We start from the raw sequence: 15,745 nt of genomic DNA on the forward strand, positions 1-15,745 counted from the left end.
GGTAGAATCATATATTTTCAGTGATTCCAGGAAGTTTTATGTCAGCACAGTGAACAGAACCAGCTGAGTGGGAGGGAGGGAGGGAGGGAGTGCAGGGCTAGGGGCGCCAGTGAGTGGGAGGGAGGGCAGGACCAGGGACGCCAGTGAGAAAAGGGCAGGACCAGGGGCGCCGGTGAGCGGAAGGGCAGGAACAGGGGCCCCGGTGAGTGGGAGGGCAGGAACGGGGCCCCAGTGAGTGGAGGAGGGGCAGGAACAGGGGCCCTGGTGAGCGGAAGGGCAGGAACAGGGGCCCCGGTGACTGGGAGGGAGGGCAGGAACAGGGGCCCTGGTGAGCGGAAGGGCAGGAACAAGGGCCCCAGTGAATGGGAGGGAGGACAGGAACAGGGGCCCCGGTGAGTGGAAGGGCAGGAACAGGGGCCCCGGTGAGTGGGAGGGCAGGAACGGGGCCCCAGTGAGTGGAGGAGGGGCAGGAACAGGGGCCCTGGTGAGCGGAAGGGCAGGAACAGGGGCCCCGGTGACTGGGAGGGAGGGCAGGAACAGGGGCCCTGGTGAGCGGAAGGGCAGGAACAAGGGCCCCAGTGAATGGGAGGGAGGACAGGAACAGGGGCCCCGGTGAGTGGAAGGGCAGGAACAGGGGCCCCAGTGAGGGGGAGGGAGGGCAGGAACAGGGGCCCCGGTGAGTGGAAGGGCAGGAACAGGGGCCCCCCTTGAGTCAAAAGAGAATTCAGGAACTTTGGTTCCGACGAGTGGAGGGAGCTGGGGAGCCAGAGCCCCAGTGTGTAAAAGGGGTGTTAGAATCAGCACCCAGTGAGCCATATGCTGAACTGTGGGGTTTCCCGAATAGTCAGATAGCAGATTATTGGAGTTTTGCTATATGTCAATGTCCTTCTCTCCTGGGGTAAACATTCTTCAGTAGCACTCTGCTGTCACGTCGGTGATACTGCAGCTCTGGAGTAGATCATTCATTCATGAGGTGTGAGCATTGGGGGATCCATCTCCCTCCTTAATTATCCTCAGGGAAGTGTCCAAGTTGCCTTCTTGTAGTTTGTCTCCCCAGAGTGCTGCTGGTGAGGGAGTCCCAGCAGTGAGTCCCGGCCACGATGAGGGACTGGTGACATATCTCCAGGTCAGGAGTGTGTTGGGCTCAGAGGGGAATCTGGGAGTGGTGGTGTCACCCTGCACCTGCTGCCCCTGGGCTAGAGTTGGTAAGTTGCCATGGAGTTTCCATCAGTTGGCACACACTGCAGCTATGGCCATAGAGACACCCATCAGGAAGCAGGTCCTCCAGTCCGCTCCAACCATCAAGCACCCATTTACGCTGATTCCACCCTCCCCCCCCCCCACTCTCCCCACACACATTCCCATCAGCTCCCCCCAGATTCTACCACTCACCTACCCACTGGGGACAATCTACAGCAGCCAATTAACCTACCGACCTGCCCGTCTTTGGGATGTGGGAGGAAACTGCAACACCCGGAGGAACCCATACAGTCACAGGGAGAACGTGCAAACGCCACACACACAGCACCCGAGGTCAGGATCAAACCCAGGTCTCTGGAGAGTCAGGGTAGTGAATGTGAAGGTTGGGGTACGGGGTGCCAGTCAAGCAGGCTGCCCTGTCCTGGATGGTGCTGAGTTTCCTCAGTCACGATGGAGCCCGGCAAGTGGAGACTATTCCAGCCAGGACTGCAGGGATGTGTCCCTTACTACAGAGCATTGAGCTTCTGATCTGCTGTATTGTCCCCAAAGTGTGGGTCTGGTCTGGTTATGTTTCTGCTGACTGGATGTTGGTGCAGGAGAATTCAGCAATGGCTGTGCTGTTGAATGTCAAAGGGAAGTGGTTAGACTTCCTCTTGTGGAGGTGTTCACAGCCTGCTGCCTGTCTGGAATGAACGTGACTCATCATAAGATATCGGAGCAGAATTAGGCCATTTGGCCCATCGAGTCTGCTCCACCATTTAATCATGGCTGATTTTGTTTTCAACCGCATTGTCCCGCCTTCTCCCCATAACCCTTAACCCCCTTAACAATCAAGAACCTATCAATTTCTGCCTTAAGTACACCCAATGACTTGGCCTCCACAGCCCTCTGTGGCAACGAATTCCGCAGATTCACCACCCTCTGGCTGAAGAAATTCCTCCTCATCTCAGTTTTCATGGGATGCCCCTCTATTCTGAGGCTGTGCCCTCGGATCCTAGACTCTCCTACTAACAGAAACATCCTCTCCACGTCCACTCTATCCAGGCCTTTTGGTATCCACCACTAGTCAAACTTGGCTGAATGATATCTTGGGCTCACTCAACAAGAAGACAAACTACCTCATTATCTGTGGGGCTGTGAATGGGGCAATACTTGGTCACTTCACAGCAAACAATCTCACTCCTGATGGTGGGAACATCATCAGCAGAGTCACTTTGGCTTAGCTGTTTTGGGACTTGTAAATTAAGCCTTTAGTGAATTAACAGTATCAAAACGAACCCTAAAGGAACACATTACGGACTCTTAGTAACACACAGAGGTAGGTGGGTAGTAATTACTGCTCTGCTGAGGGGGAGCCACAGTAGGAAGTGGTCCTGTGTCACAAAAAGCCAACAGGCAGATGCAGCGATTATTCAGGAAGGCAATCGTCATGTTGGCTTTTATTGTAAGGGAATTGGAGTTTAGAAATAGAGAAGTATTGTTACAACTGTACAGGGTACTGGTGAGGCTGCATCTGGAGCACTGTGCACAGTTTTGCTCCCCTTATTTAAAATGTGGTATAGTAGCATTTGGAAAGAGTCCATAAGAGACTCACCAAGCTTACTCCTGGGATGAGATGGTTGTCCACAAATGAGTGGCTAAAGAATTCTGATCTGTATTCTGTAGAGTTGAGAAGAATCAGGGGTGATCCCAATGAAACATACAAGATCCTAAGGGGGCACGGCAGGGTAAATATTGAGATGTTTCCAATAGTGGGAGACTCCTGAGGGAACATTGTTACAATATAAGGGGATGGTCATTTCAAACTGTGGTATGAAGGAACTTCTTCTCGCAGAAGGTAGTGAATTTCTGGAACTCTCTGCCCCTGAGGGTGGTGGAGAATGGATCACTGAGGATAATTAAAAAGGATGTTTAAATAGATATATTTTGGAATGATCAGAGTATTGGGGGTAATGGGGAACTGGTACAGAAGAGGAGTTGAGCCCAGCATAGATTAGCCATGATCGTATTGAATGGTGCGGCAGGCTCACTTACTCTGTACTCTGTAGTACGAATGCACTCTTAATTCAGGAGCTGGAACCTGGCCCCACACAGGTGTTACCAATTTCACAGCCCCACTGGCGGGACAAATTGGACAAATAACCACTGAGCTGAAGAGGTCTTCTCAAACCTTTATGGAGGATGTTAATGGGGAGCACACAGAGGCCTTTTCTGTGGAAATGGGCAATAATTGCCAGGGAAGGCCCTGATGACTGAAAGCCAGACTCCCCGCACTTGATGACTGAGAAATAAGCTGTGCACAGTACACAGACTCAGTGGTAGTATCTGAGAGCAGGTTGGTGCCATAGGCTGAATCTCAGTGGCTGTGGTTGCTGCGTCGGAGGGAGCGGTCAGCCCATAAAGTGAGGAGGGGAGTCTTGTGCTCATGCAATCCCAGTCACACCTGGCACCATACCCCCACCCTTGGACTTCATGTAGAGTCCAGGGCCAGTGTCTAATCTTACTGGGATCCCCAGCCTCCCACCAGTCACCCTGGGTAGGATTGATCCCCCACTTATTACAGTGACCTGTGGACGGTAGTGTAGCGGTTAGCGTAACACTATTACAGCACCAGCAATCCAGGTTCAATTCCCGTCGCTGCCTGTAAGGAGTTTGTACGTTCTCCCCATGTCTGCGTGGGTTTCCTCCAGGTGCTCTGGTTTCCTCCCGTGTTCCAAAGACGTACGGGTTAGGAAGTTATGGGCATGTTATGCTAACACAGGAAACGTGGCGACATTTGCGGGCTGCTCCCAGTACATTCTCAGACTGTGTTGGTTGTTAACGCAAGAAGACGCATTTCACTGTGTGTCTCGATGTACATGTGACTAATTTAAAAAAAGTAGGTTTCATTGTGATTATTTTACCGTACCATAAAGTTTTTGATTATTTCTAAGTGTTTTAATGAGTTCTTTTTTAAAACTGATTTGCATCAATTGTAATGGTTTTTATGAAGAGCATTGATGGTGTAAGTAAGGGGGGACAGTTCCAGAACACACACATTCCAGGTAGATAGAGTCATAGAGTCATACAACTTGGAAACAGGCCCTTTGGCCCAACTGGTCCATGCCGACCAAGATGCCCATCTAAGCTGGTCCCATTTGCCTACATTTAGCCCATATCCCTTTAAACCTTTCCTATCCATGTACCTGTCCATGTGTCCTCTAAATGTTGTTACTGTACCTGCCTCAATTACCTCCTCTGCCAGCTTGTTCCATATATGGACCACCCTCTGGGTGAAAAAGTTGCCCCACAGCTTCCTATCAAATCTCCCCCTTGCCCCTTAAACCCATGTCCTCTTCTTGATTCCCCAACCCTGGGGACAAGACTGTGCGCATTCACACTTTCCATTCCAGGTACCCGGAAAAAGACACAGAGGGGAGATGAGAAACACTGATGGAAAATTTGGAATGATATGGATTTCACTGACTGAAAGGGCAGTGGATGCAGACTTAATTATTGTATGTATATTAAACATTACCATGGTAAAGGGGAAAGGAGCAGTGGGACAGATACACTGGGTCAGATGGCTCCTCCCCACACTATGTTGTCATAAATCACACCAACCATATCCCTAACACCCACATCTCTAGTAGTTCTTGCAACAAGGAAGCACTTTGGATTCCCGAAACCCTGTGCCTGGTAATAAACCTCATTTCTACTTGAACCCATTGGTCTGAGTAACCCTTTGCCAAGAGGCCCTTAACCGTGTCAGGACGGCAGAGCTTGCTTTACGGAACAGTCAGCCTTCAATCGATGTATCTTTTGTGGTCAGGTATCATATCGGCTTTCCTTCACGTCCACCCATTTGGAGCCAACATTGAATACCTGTGGTCTTATTTGCAGCGACTGGATGCCAAGGTAATATGTACATCTTCACGCTTCTGGGATATGGGGCTGGGTTGGGGATCGATTAACCCCTTCATTCCTGGCAAGCAGGATTGCATTCCTGTGGGGAATGTTCGGTGATTTGACAAGCTCTTGTGGGAGAACCTAGCTGGATTAATAGCAGCCTAAACAGCCCACCCCTGCTTCAAAATCTGTTTGAAGGATTATGCAACCGTATATTTAACACTGTATCTCCATTCAAAACTACATTTTCTTTAAGAGATGATTTGCTGTTTCCAAGTAGGATAATTTTTGCATTTTCTGTGTTTCCCTTCGTTTTACTTCTATTATCTATGTCAGAGAAGAAATGCAAGGGGCTGTTGCTGTGATGGGAATTGTCTCTGTCCCTTGCACCGCTGCCTCACAGCTCCCGGGTTTGATCCTGATCTTGGGTGCTGTCTGTGTGGAGTTTGCACACTCTCCCTGTGACCCCGTGGGCATCCCCCCGGGTGCTCTGGTTTCCTCCCCAATCCCAAAGACGTGTGGGTTGGTAGGTTAATTGGCTGCTGTAGGTTGCCCCTAGGGGATGGGTATATAGGCAGTACTGGTACCAGAGCAATCCCAGTGAGGTAGCACCACCTCCTGGAAGCAAGGATATGCTGCAGGTCGGTACAGCAGGGGTACCTGCTCACTCTGGGTGGGCATGGGGTGGAAGTACCCACTCCCATGAGTTGGTTCAGACAGCAGTATTGTTCCCTGCAGAAAATTACATGGGGCTATAGGTGGGAACAGCACCCCAGCATTGCCTGACTACATGCACTGACAGTGCCATCTCCGCAAGCACAGTACCAGTCTGTTACCCTCTGTCTGTCATGTCCAGTCACCCCAGCACTCCAGGAACCCCAAGCGAGCACACTCAGCGACAAAGTAACACCAAGCAAGAAGCCTCCGACACAATTCAGCTGTTGGAGGTTCCACTTGCTGCTGCCTTGGGCACAGAGTTTACTTTTCATCTCCTCCGTTTTGAGGGCTCGCCACCCAGGGCGTCCCAGGGATTGTGCAGGGGGGAGTGTAAAGGTGGCACCTACCCCAGCTCACCTTCTGCATTTGCTTCGTGCACTGCCTCCCCAGCTGGAGAAGCTGGGCCCCTGAGCCGTCTGTGTTGGTTTCGAGTAGTTGAGATGCAGTCAATTATCAGTCGGTATTGCCTGCGCTGTTGTTTAGGTGTGGATGGAGTCACATAATGAAGTCAGTCAGGCATAGTACAACCCTTCTTCTGTGGTGCAACCACTTCCTAATAGTTCCCTGTCTTGACTACCCCACAGTCACTCTTTGTCACCCAAGCTTGCAGCCCTCTCTAGTATAAGCGACTGATCTTTTGCATTTTTTTTAGGTAACTATCCTAAACTAACTGTATTTTTCTTGAGAAAGTTCTCTGCTTTTACTGCAAAGAGTTGCTTCAGTTCATTTCCTCTGGTCCTTTTTACTGTGCAAGTTGACTTTTTTTTAATGTACAGATGACATTTCATTGGTGAGCCCCAAAATCACTCATTGTCTTTTTTTATTCTTTTTTTTTCCTTTTCCAAAGGAGGTTTATTCAGTGATTACAGTATCACATCATTACAATACTACAGTATTCCACAATTCACATTATTTACAGTCATTAGTTTCAAATTATAACACAGTTATCTCTATGTAGAATGCACTCGAGCCCCTGTGGCACCCACCAGTCCCCAACGTACCCATGGATACTGCATGGTCCTTCTCCAGGGACACGCGGGCCCGGATGTAACCCCAGAAGAGGGGCAGGCAGTCAGCTCGAGCAGAACCCTCAACTGCCTGCTGCCCATTGTCAACCGCACCTGACACTGTGTTGGCAACCTGCAGACCCTCTTCAAACATGTAGCTCAGAGGTTGCAGCTGAAATGTGGTTGCCATGAGCATGTGATAAGGAAGTATCTGGTGTGTGGAAAGCTTGACAGTCCAGCTTCATGAAGTTGGGGCTGCAGGACAACTTTGTGAATTTTGGTTGCCGTCGGAAGTCCAAAGTGCGGAATTAACTCCCAATGTGTTCAGGATCAGCGGACTTTAATCTGTGCTGTGCATGTTCCTCCACAGATATCTTCAGGAGAAATCGAGACCCTTCTCCTACAACTGCCAAACATGTTCAAGCAAGAGTTCACTGGTGTTGGAGCTACACTGGAGAAAAAGTGGAAATTCTGCGGTTTTGAAGGAATTAAGTGCGTCAGCCAATGACCTGAAATGGTGCACCATAAGGGAAAAAACTCCATGGATTTCAGATTCTATTCAGGTTTATGCATCAGCAAGCGTGAAATTTAATGATTATGGATTAAAGGCACAGAGCTGACTAGACCTGAGGTCTAATTACTATTTTTACCATGTCTCTGGTGGCCGGTAACCTCTAAGTACCCTGGTGCCTGACCAATATCAGAACATAGTGACCCTGCCAAGTCCTTCATTCAACAAACTCATCATCGGACTTTAATCCATGAAGAGTGAAGGGAAAGGCACTCAGAGAGCTTGGGGAGGGGTTGGTCGGATCAGTGGGGGGTGCTATTAGGGGTTTGTCAACACATCATGGGGAGTATAGTTGGAATGAACTGAAATCCGTGAGGGTGCAGGAGAGAGGTAATATCACAATAACACAGCTGAAGGAATAGACCATGGGGCTTGGATGGTGGAGAAGGATGGGGAAAAGTAGGGAAGTGGGATTCAGATCCCCAGGCAGAAGAATAGACTTAGATCCCCCAGTAGGCCTTGGTTGAACTTTGTTTTATGCAGCAGCTCTGTTGGTGAGCCAGATGCTGTGAGCCTTTCTCACACTGGAGCTGTGGCAAGACTTCATGGCCCAATCCACAACAAGCGCTATATAAATTTGGTGGCCTTCCTTTCTAATGCACCCTAGGGGCTGGGAACAGCTGCTTTGGTCGTATGTTGGAACCCTGCTCTGGGACAAGGGATTGGACACCTTCAGCACCAATCAGGCCTTTGGTGGGGTGGGGGGGGGGGAGGGAATAAAATTGGGCTGGCAAATTCATTTGGGTGAGGGGTTGAATTTTCAGTGGGGTGAGGGCTGAGCTGGATGTGGGTGGGGTTGGGGGGGTGGCAGGTGCTCAGTGGACCCACAGAGGGAGGTGAGTACATTAAGTCTCTGGTAGGTGTCCAGTGCTGGGGCCACCCAACAATAGGAGCTGTTGGCACATCTCCACCCAACCTGCCCTGCACCAACCATCCTGGGCACCCCAACAAAAAACCATGTCTTCATCACAAGGAGGACTCGCTTCAAGAACGCCCAGTCAAAATGACCCAGAAAATTTCTTTACCCCACCTCTCTGCAGAATGTAAATCAACTTTCAGTTCCATACTAACTGAAATGGTGCAAATGAATGTCTGGGCATTCCTTCCATTCCTTCCCCTTCACCTCCCGTCTTATGTGACCATCATGTCTGCGCATCACACCAATGGAGAAGTATTACTCTTGTGTAATTTGGAAATAAATTATTTTTCTGAAAGTTTACATTGTAACCTTTTACCTCGTGGTGTAGTTTTGGAAGCATTTCCAGCCTCGCGGTTTCCTGGACAGTTTGATATCCCTGGACTTTTGATTGAGTTCAGGACATCTCTCAAGTGAGATGTGAAAAAAAACAACTTTGGCTGGGTTCGCTTCGAGTCACTGGAGGCAGAAGTTCATCTTATCAGTCAGAGTCATGACTTGATACAGCATGGAAACAGGCCCGTCGACCCACGAACCCAGGGGCAACTAACCAAGGAGTGCGCATCAGTAATTGGACACCGGGTGAAGTAGGGAGAGCAGGGTGACTGGAAGTGGAAGGAGAGTGACCAGCCAGCACACCAGGTAGTGTGCAGCATGAACAGGTTGAGAAGGGAGAGTGAACCACTTAGTGCACAGAGGTAGCGGGAGGCAGGGGAGAGGTGAGTATATTACATCTCTGGTAGGTGTCCAAAGCTGGGAGTTCCCAATAAGCGCTGCTGGGACATCTCCACCTGTTTGCCCTGCACCGGCCACCCCGTGCACTCCAACCCAAAAGTTATGTCTGGGTCACAAGGAGGATTCACTCCAGGAATGCCCCACCAAAGCGACCCAGAAAATGCCTTTATCCCATGTCTGCAGAACAAAAATCTGCTTTTATTTGCATAATACTAAACGTGCAGTGGCACAAATGAATCTGGAGTGAATCTGACAGACTGGGTGCAGTACAAGCAGACGTGAAAGGGAGACGGCAGGGTGGAACTGAAGTGAGATGGAACCACCAAGGGCACAGCTGTAGCAGCCTTCCACTTCATCCGGGGAGCCACAATAGATCATGTCTGTAGTGACACTCAGTATCAATATCCAGAGGTGTGATGGGGGTGATGGAGAACGTATCCAGCCTGACCCTCATCCTAATGTCCGGTTTTGTGTGGGCATGGACCCTACATATGCAAAGGCCAAGTCTATGTATTCTACCCATACCCATCAAGATATGTCGTGGCCTGTGATGTACTGGGCAGTGTTTACCGCTGTCTGCAAGTTCTGTCGGTCCAGAGCAGAGCAGTTGCCACACAAGGCTGAGATGCAACCAATCGGGATACTTTCTGTAGCACATCTGTAGAAGTTCAAGAGAATCCTTGAGACAAGCTGAATCTTCTCAGGTGCCTAAGAAAGTATATCCACTGATGTGCTTTCTTGATCACTGCATCAGTATGGAGGGACCAGGAGAGGTTGCTGGTGATGTGGATGCATCCACCTCCTCGTGCCTATGTGTTTGCTGGGAAGGGATGCTTGGGTCTTCAACGAGGTTGATATGCGACCCAGGATTCCCAATGCTGTCGATTCCGCAGTGGACAACCATGTGCTGAGGGATGCACTGGAGCTGGGTGCAGTCACTGCAGAGGCTCCACAGGGAAAGTCACCCCTCCCCACTGCCACTGGACACTGAGGGACTAGAGCCCACAGAGTAACCCTTGGACTATCCCCTGTGGAGTGGATGGGACTGAAAAATTGATGGCATGTTGACACAATGTAGATAGTGTGAACAAAGTAATGATGCACTTGGTACAGTGAATAAAGACTATGCACTGCCCTGCATTGTTTAGCTATGTGCTTTATGAATAACGTGTATTTGCTGGGGAATTGATCCCTCTTATTTTTAACTCCATCAGTGTCCAAAACATTACCTTGACCGTACATGACGACTGAACCTCCACAACCCTCTGAGGGTGAAAGAGTTCCCAAAAAATGACACCAATAAAGAAGAATCTCATTTCAGTTGTAACTGGGTGACCCTCCATGTCCCGCTCCACCCCTCTGACTTAACATGGGACTATCCCTGCGAGTTTGAGATCATCCAGCCTGATAGACAATAGACAATAGACAATAGGAGCAGAAGTAGACCATTCGGCCCTTCGAGTCTGCACTGCCATTTTGAGGTCATGGCTGATCCTCAACAATCAATATCCTGTTCCTGCCTTGTCCCCATATCCCTTGATTCCCCTATCTATAAGAAACCTATCTAGCTCCTTCTTGAAAGTGCCCAGAGAATTGGCCTCCACTGCCCTCTGAGGCAGTGCATTCCACAAATTCACAACCCTCTGGGAGAAGAAGTTTTTCCTCACCTCTGTCCTAAATGGCCTAGCCCTTATTCTTAAATCATGCCCCCTGGTCCTGGACTTCCCCAACATCTGGAACATATTTCCTGTCTCTATCTTGTCCAATCCCTTAATAATCCTGTATGTTTCAATCAGATCCCCTCTCAATCTTCTCAATTCCAGCGTGTACAATCCCAGTCTCTCCAACCTCTCAACATAAGACAGTCCCGACATCCCCGGAATTAACCTCGTAAACCTACGCTGCACGCCCTCTATAGCCAGGATATCCTTCCTTAACCCTGGAGACCAAAACTGTACACAATCCTCCAGGAGTGGTCTCACCAGGGCCCTGTACAAATGCAAAAGAATCTCTTTGCTTTTGTACTCAATTCCCCTTGTAATACAGGCCAACATTCCATTAGCCTTCATCACTGCCTGCTGCACTTGCTCATTCACTTTCAGTGACTGATGAACAAGGACTCCTAGATCCCTTTGTATTTCCCCCTTACCTAACTCCACACCATTCAGATAATAATCCGCCTTCCTGTTCCTGCTCCCAAAGTGGATAACCTCACACTTATCCACATTAAACTTCATCTGCCAAGTATCTGCCCACTTACGCAACCTATCCAAATCACCTTGAATTCTCCTAACTTCCTCTACACATGTCGCACTGCCACCCAACTTTGTATCATCAGCAAACTTGCTAATGTTATTCACAATGCCTTCATCTAAATCATCAACATAGATCGTAAACAGCTGCGGTCCCAGCACCGAGCCCTGTGGCACCCCACTAGTCACGGCCTGCCATTCTGAGAAACATCCATTCACCCCCTACCCTTTGTTTCCTATCCGCCAACCAGTTTTCTATCCATGTTAATACCCGCCCCCCAATTCCATGAGCCCTAATTTTACCCACCAATCTCCTGTGCAGCACTTTATCAAATGCCTTCTGAAAGTCGAGGTATACAACATCCACTGAATCTCCCTCGTCTATTTTCCTGGTTACATCCTCAAAAAACTCCAGTAGATTAGTCAAGCATGATTTGCCCTTGGTAAATCCATGTTGACTCGACCCAATCCTATCATTGCTATCCAAATATGCCGCTATTTCTTCCTTAATAATGGACTCTAGCATCTTCCCCACCACAGATGTTAGGCTAACTGGACAATAGTTCCCCATTTTCTCCCTCCCTCCTTTCTTAAAAAGTGGGATAACATTAGCCATTCTCCAATCCTCAGGAACTGACCCTGAATCTAAGGAACATCAGAAAATGATCACCAATGCATCCACAGTTTCTAGAGCCACCTCCTTTAGTACCCTGGGATGCAGACCATCTGGACCTGGGGATTTGTCAGTCTTCAGCCCCATTAGTCTACCCATCACCATTTCTTTCCTAATGTCAATCCACTTCAGTCATCCTCTGCCTTTTGTCCATCCTTACCTCTGGGAGATGTCTTATGTCTTCCCCCATGAAGACAGATCCAAAGTACTTATTAAATTCGACTGCCATCTCCCTGTTTCCCGTAATAATTTCACCCGATTCGGTCTTCAAGGGCCCAACATTGTTCCTAACTAACCTCTTTCCCTTTACATACCTAAAAAAGTTTTTGCTATCCTCCTTAATATTCCTGGCTAGCTTGCTTTCGTACCTCATTTTTTCTTCCCGAATTACCTTTTTAGTTAAATTCTGCTGCACCTTAAAAATTTCCCAATCTTCTATCTTCCCACTCAGCTTGGCTCTGCCATACTTCTTCCTTTTTAACACAATGCTATCTCTGACTTCCTTTGTCAGCCACGGTGGCCCCTTTCCCCTCTTTGAGTCTTTCCTTCTCTGGGGAATAAACTGATCCTGCACCTTGTGCATTATTCCCAAGAATACCTGCCATTGCTGTTCCACTGACAATTCTGCTAGGATGCCCGCCCAGTCAACTTTAGCCAGCTCCTCCCTCATGGCTCCATAGTCTCCTTTGTTCAACTGCAAAATTGACCCTTCTGATTTGCCCTTTTCCCTCTCCAATTGCAGATAAAAACTTATCATGTTATGGTCACTACCTCCCAATGGCTTCTTTACTTCGAGTTCTCTTATCAAATCCTGCTCATTACACAGCACTAAATCCAGAATAGCCCTCTCCCTGGTCGGATCTCGTACCAGCTGCTCCAAGAATGCATCCCGGAGGCACTCTATAAACTCCCTTTCCTGGGGTCCAGTACCAGCCTGATTTTCCCAGTCCGCTTGCATATTGAAATCCCCCATAACTACTGTGACATTACCCTTGCCACATGCCAACATTAACTCACTATTCAGCTTGCACCCAATATCCATGCCACCGTTTGGAGGCCTGTAGATAACACCCATTAGGGTCTTTTTGCCCTTACAGTTCCTCAGTTCTATCCACACTGACTCCTCCTGATTCAATGTCCCCCCTTGCAAGGGACTGAATCTCATTCCTCACCAACAGGGCCACCCCACCCCCTCTGCCCACCTTCCTGTCCTTACGATAGCATGTATACCCTTGAAAATTCATTTCCCAGGTCTGATCTCCCTGCAGCCATGTCTCCGTTATCCCAACAACATCATACTTACCCATTCGTATCTGAGCTTCAAGCTCGCCTACCTTATTCCTGACACTCCGTGCATTCAGATATAGGATTTTTAACCCATTTCTCCTCTCTCCATTCGTATTAATGTTCCGAAATTGTGTAGTTCCTACCTGTCCTCTACCCTCCATCTCGCTATCCTCTCTCTCATTCTGGATCCCCTCCCCCTGCAAGTTTAGTTTAAACCCCCCCCCGAGCAGCATTAGCAAACCTTCCTGCAAGAATGTCAGTACCCCTCCAGTTCAGGTGTAAACCGTCCCGTTGGAACAGATCCCATCTTCCCTGGAACAAATCGCAATTATCCATAAACCTGAAGCCCTCCCTCTCGCACCATCCCCTCAGCCACGTATTAATCTGCCTAATCTTCCTATTCCTCTCCTCACTCGCATGTGGCACAGGTAGCAATCCTGAGATTGTTACCCAGGATGTCCTGCCCCTCAACTTAGCACCTAACTCCCTGAACTCCTTATGCAGGACCTCCTCTCTTTTCCTGCCCACATCGTTAGTCCCTACATGGATCACAACATCTGGGTTCACGCCCTCCCTCCTGAGGATATGAAATATGTTTCTGGTTTAATTTCCTCTTTGTTCTATATGTTACTTTATTATACTGTATAAACCACACCAGATATTTATTTAATGCCAATAAATAAGTTGGGATCCTTAACTTAGTTAATGAAAACCTTTCCTCCTTGGATCTAATTAACTGTGCTGATTACTGATGGCTCTTGGTTTGAGTTATTGAGCATTACCCTACTCCATCTCCGAGCCCAAACTCCCAGTCCCACCGGATTCCCACCAGATTCCCACTTCAGCAAACATGCCCATCTCTGCACTCATAAACGGAGGTGATGAGTCACCATTTACTCAGTCACCTTAAAACTTAACATGCTTATGCTTTACAAGACAGGTTAATATGTGCTGCATGAAGCACACATAGGGTGCGGCAGTGGCACAACTGGTAGAGCCGCTGCCTCACAGTGCCAGAGACCCGGGTTCGATCCTGACCTCGGGTGCTGTCTGTGTGGAGTTTGCACATTCTCCCTGCGACCGCTTGGGCTTCCCTCAGAAGCTCCGGTTTCCTCCTGTATTGAAAGACTTGCAGGGTGGTAGGTTAATTGGCCGCTGTAAATTGCCCCCAGTGTGTAGGTGAGCAGTAGAATCCGGGGGGAGTTAATGGGAATGAGGGGAGAATAAAATGGGATTAGTGCAAGATTGGTGTAAATGGGTGGTTGATGGTTGGCATGAATTCAATGGGCCGAAGGGCCTGTTTCTCTGCTATGTGACTCAATGATTCAACATTTGGCAGGAAGCCAATGTAGCACATTGAAAACAATTAGCTTTCCCTATCAAAGGGCACCTTAAAGAGATACTCCAGCCAGTTAAACACACAAACCTGCAGAGCTGATGAGATGAGGGGAAAATAAAAAATGGGATCAGTGTAGGAGTAGTGTAAGTGGGCAGTTGATGGTCCGTGTGGGCCAAAGGGCCTGTTTCCGTGCCGCATCGCTCCATGACTCTAGTTACAAACTCAGAGTGTGCTGGACCTTAGCATGAAAATGCAGATATAAATCCAGTAAATGGGGAAATAAGCTTTTCATTTGTCATTGACATCAAAGAGTATCTTCAACCCATAATGATACTGCACATTCAAAATATTCAGAGATTAAATGTGCTCTAACTGCTCACTTTAACATAAATTGGTTCATTACTATCACATATACCGAGGTACAGTGAAAACCTTTGTTTTGCATACCATCCATAGTGCATCACATTGGTATTGGTATTGGTTTATTATTGTCACTTGTACCGAGGTACAGTGAAAAACTTGTCTTGCATACTGTTTGTACAGATCAATTCATTACACAGTGCAAATACATTGAGTTAGTACAGAGCGCATTGAGGTAGTACAGGTAAAAAAAAACAATAACAGAGTACAGAGTAAAGTGTTACAGTTACAGGGAAGTGCATTGCAAGTGGACAGTAAGGTGCAAGGTCACAACAAGGTAGATTGTGAGGTCAAGAGTCCATCTCAACGTATAAGGGAACCGTTCAATAGTCTTATCACAGTGGGATAGAAGCTGTCCTTGAGCCTGGTGGTATGTGCCCTCAGGCTCCTGTATCTTCTGCCTGATGGGAGAGGAGAGAAGAGAGAATGACCCGGGTGAATGGGGTCTTTGGTTATGCTGGCTGCTTCACCAAGGCACTGAGAGGTATAGACAGAGTCCATGGAGGGGAGGCTGGTTTCCGTGATGTGCTGGGCTGTGTCCACAACTCTCTGCAGTTTCTTGCAGTCCTGGGCAGAGCAGTTGCCATACCAAGCCATGATGCATCCAGATAGGATGCTTTCTATGGTACATCAGCCCATTGAGTCTGCACCGACCATCAACCACTCATTTACACTAATCCTACTTTAATTCTCCGCATATTACCATCAGCTCCACCCAGATTCTACCTCTCACTTACACA

General features: G+C 48.4%; 1 protein-coding gene across 1 annotated transcript in view; it reads left to right on the forward strand.

Annotated features, from left to right (window-relative positions):
- Nucleotides 1-8,065, forward strand: part of enox1 (ecto-NOX disulfide-thiol exchanger 1) — a 208,690-nt gene extending 200,625 nt beyond the window's left edge. Inside the window, exons 12-13 of the mRNA XM_052014133.1 lie at nt 5,012-5,097; nt 7,183-8,065. Of these exons, the coding sequence (XP_051870093.1) occupies nt 5,012-5,097; nt 7,183-7,320 (224 nt within the window). The 3' untranslated portion in view covers nt 7,321-8,065. The remainder of the gene's footprint in view (nt 1-5,011; nt 5,098-7,182) is intronic.
- Nucleotides 8,066-15,745: the final 7,680 nt, after the last annotated feature.

The sequence above is a fragment of the Pristis pectinata genome, chromosome 4, assembly GCF_009764475.1.
Source record: "Pristis pectinata isolate sPriPec2 chromosome 4, sPriPec2.1.pri, whole genome shotgun sequence".
Classification (NCBI taxonomy): domain Eukaryota; kingdom Metazoa; phylum Chordata; class Chondrichthyes; order Rhinopristiformes; family Pristidae; genus Pristis; species Pristis pectinata.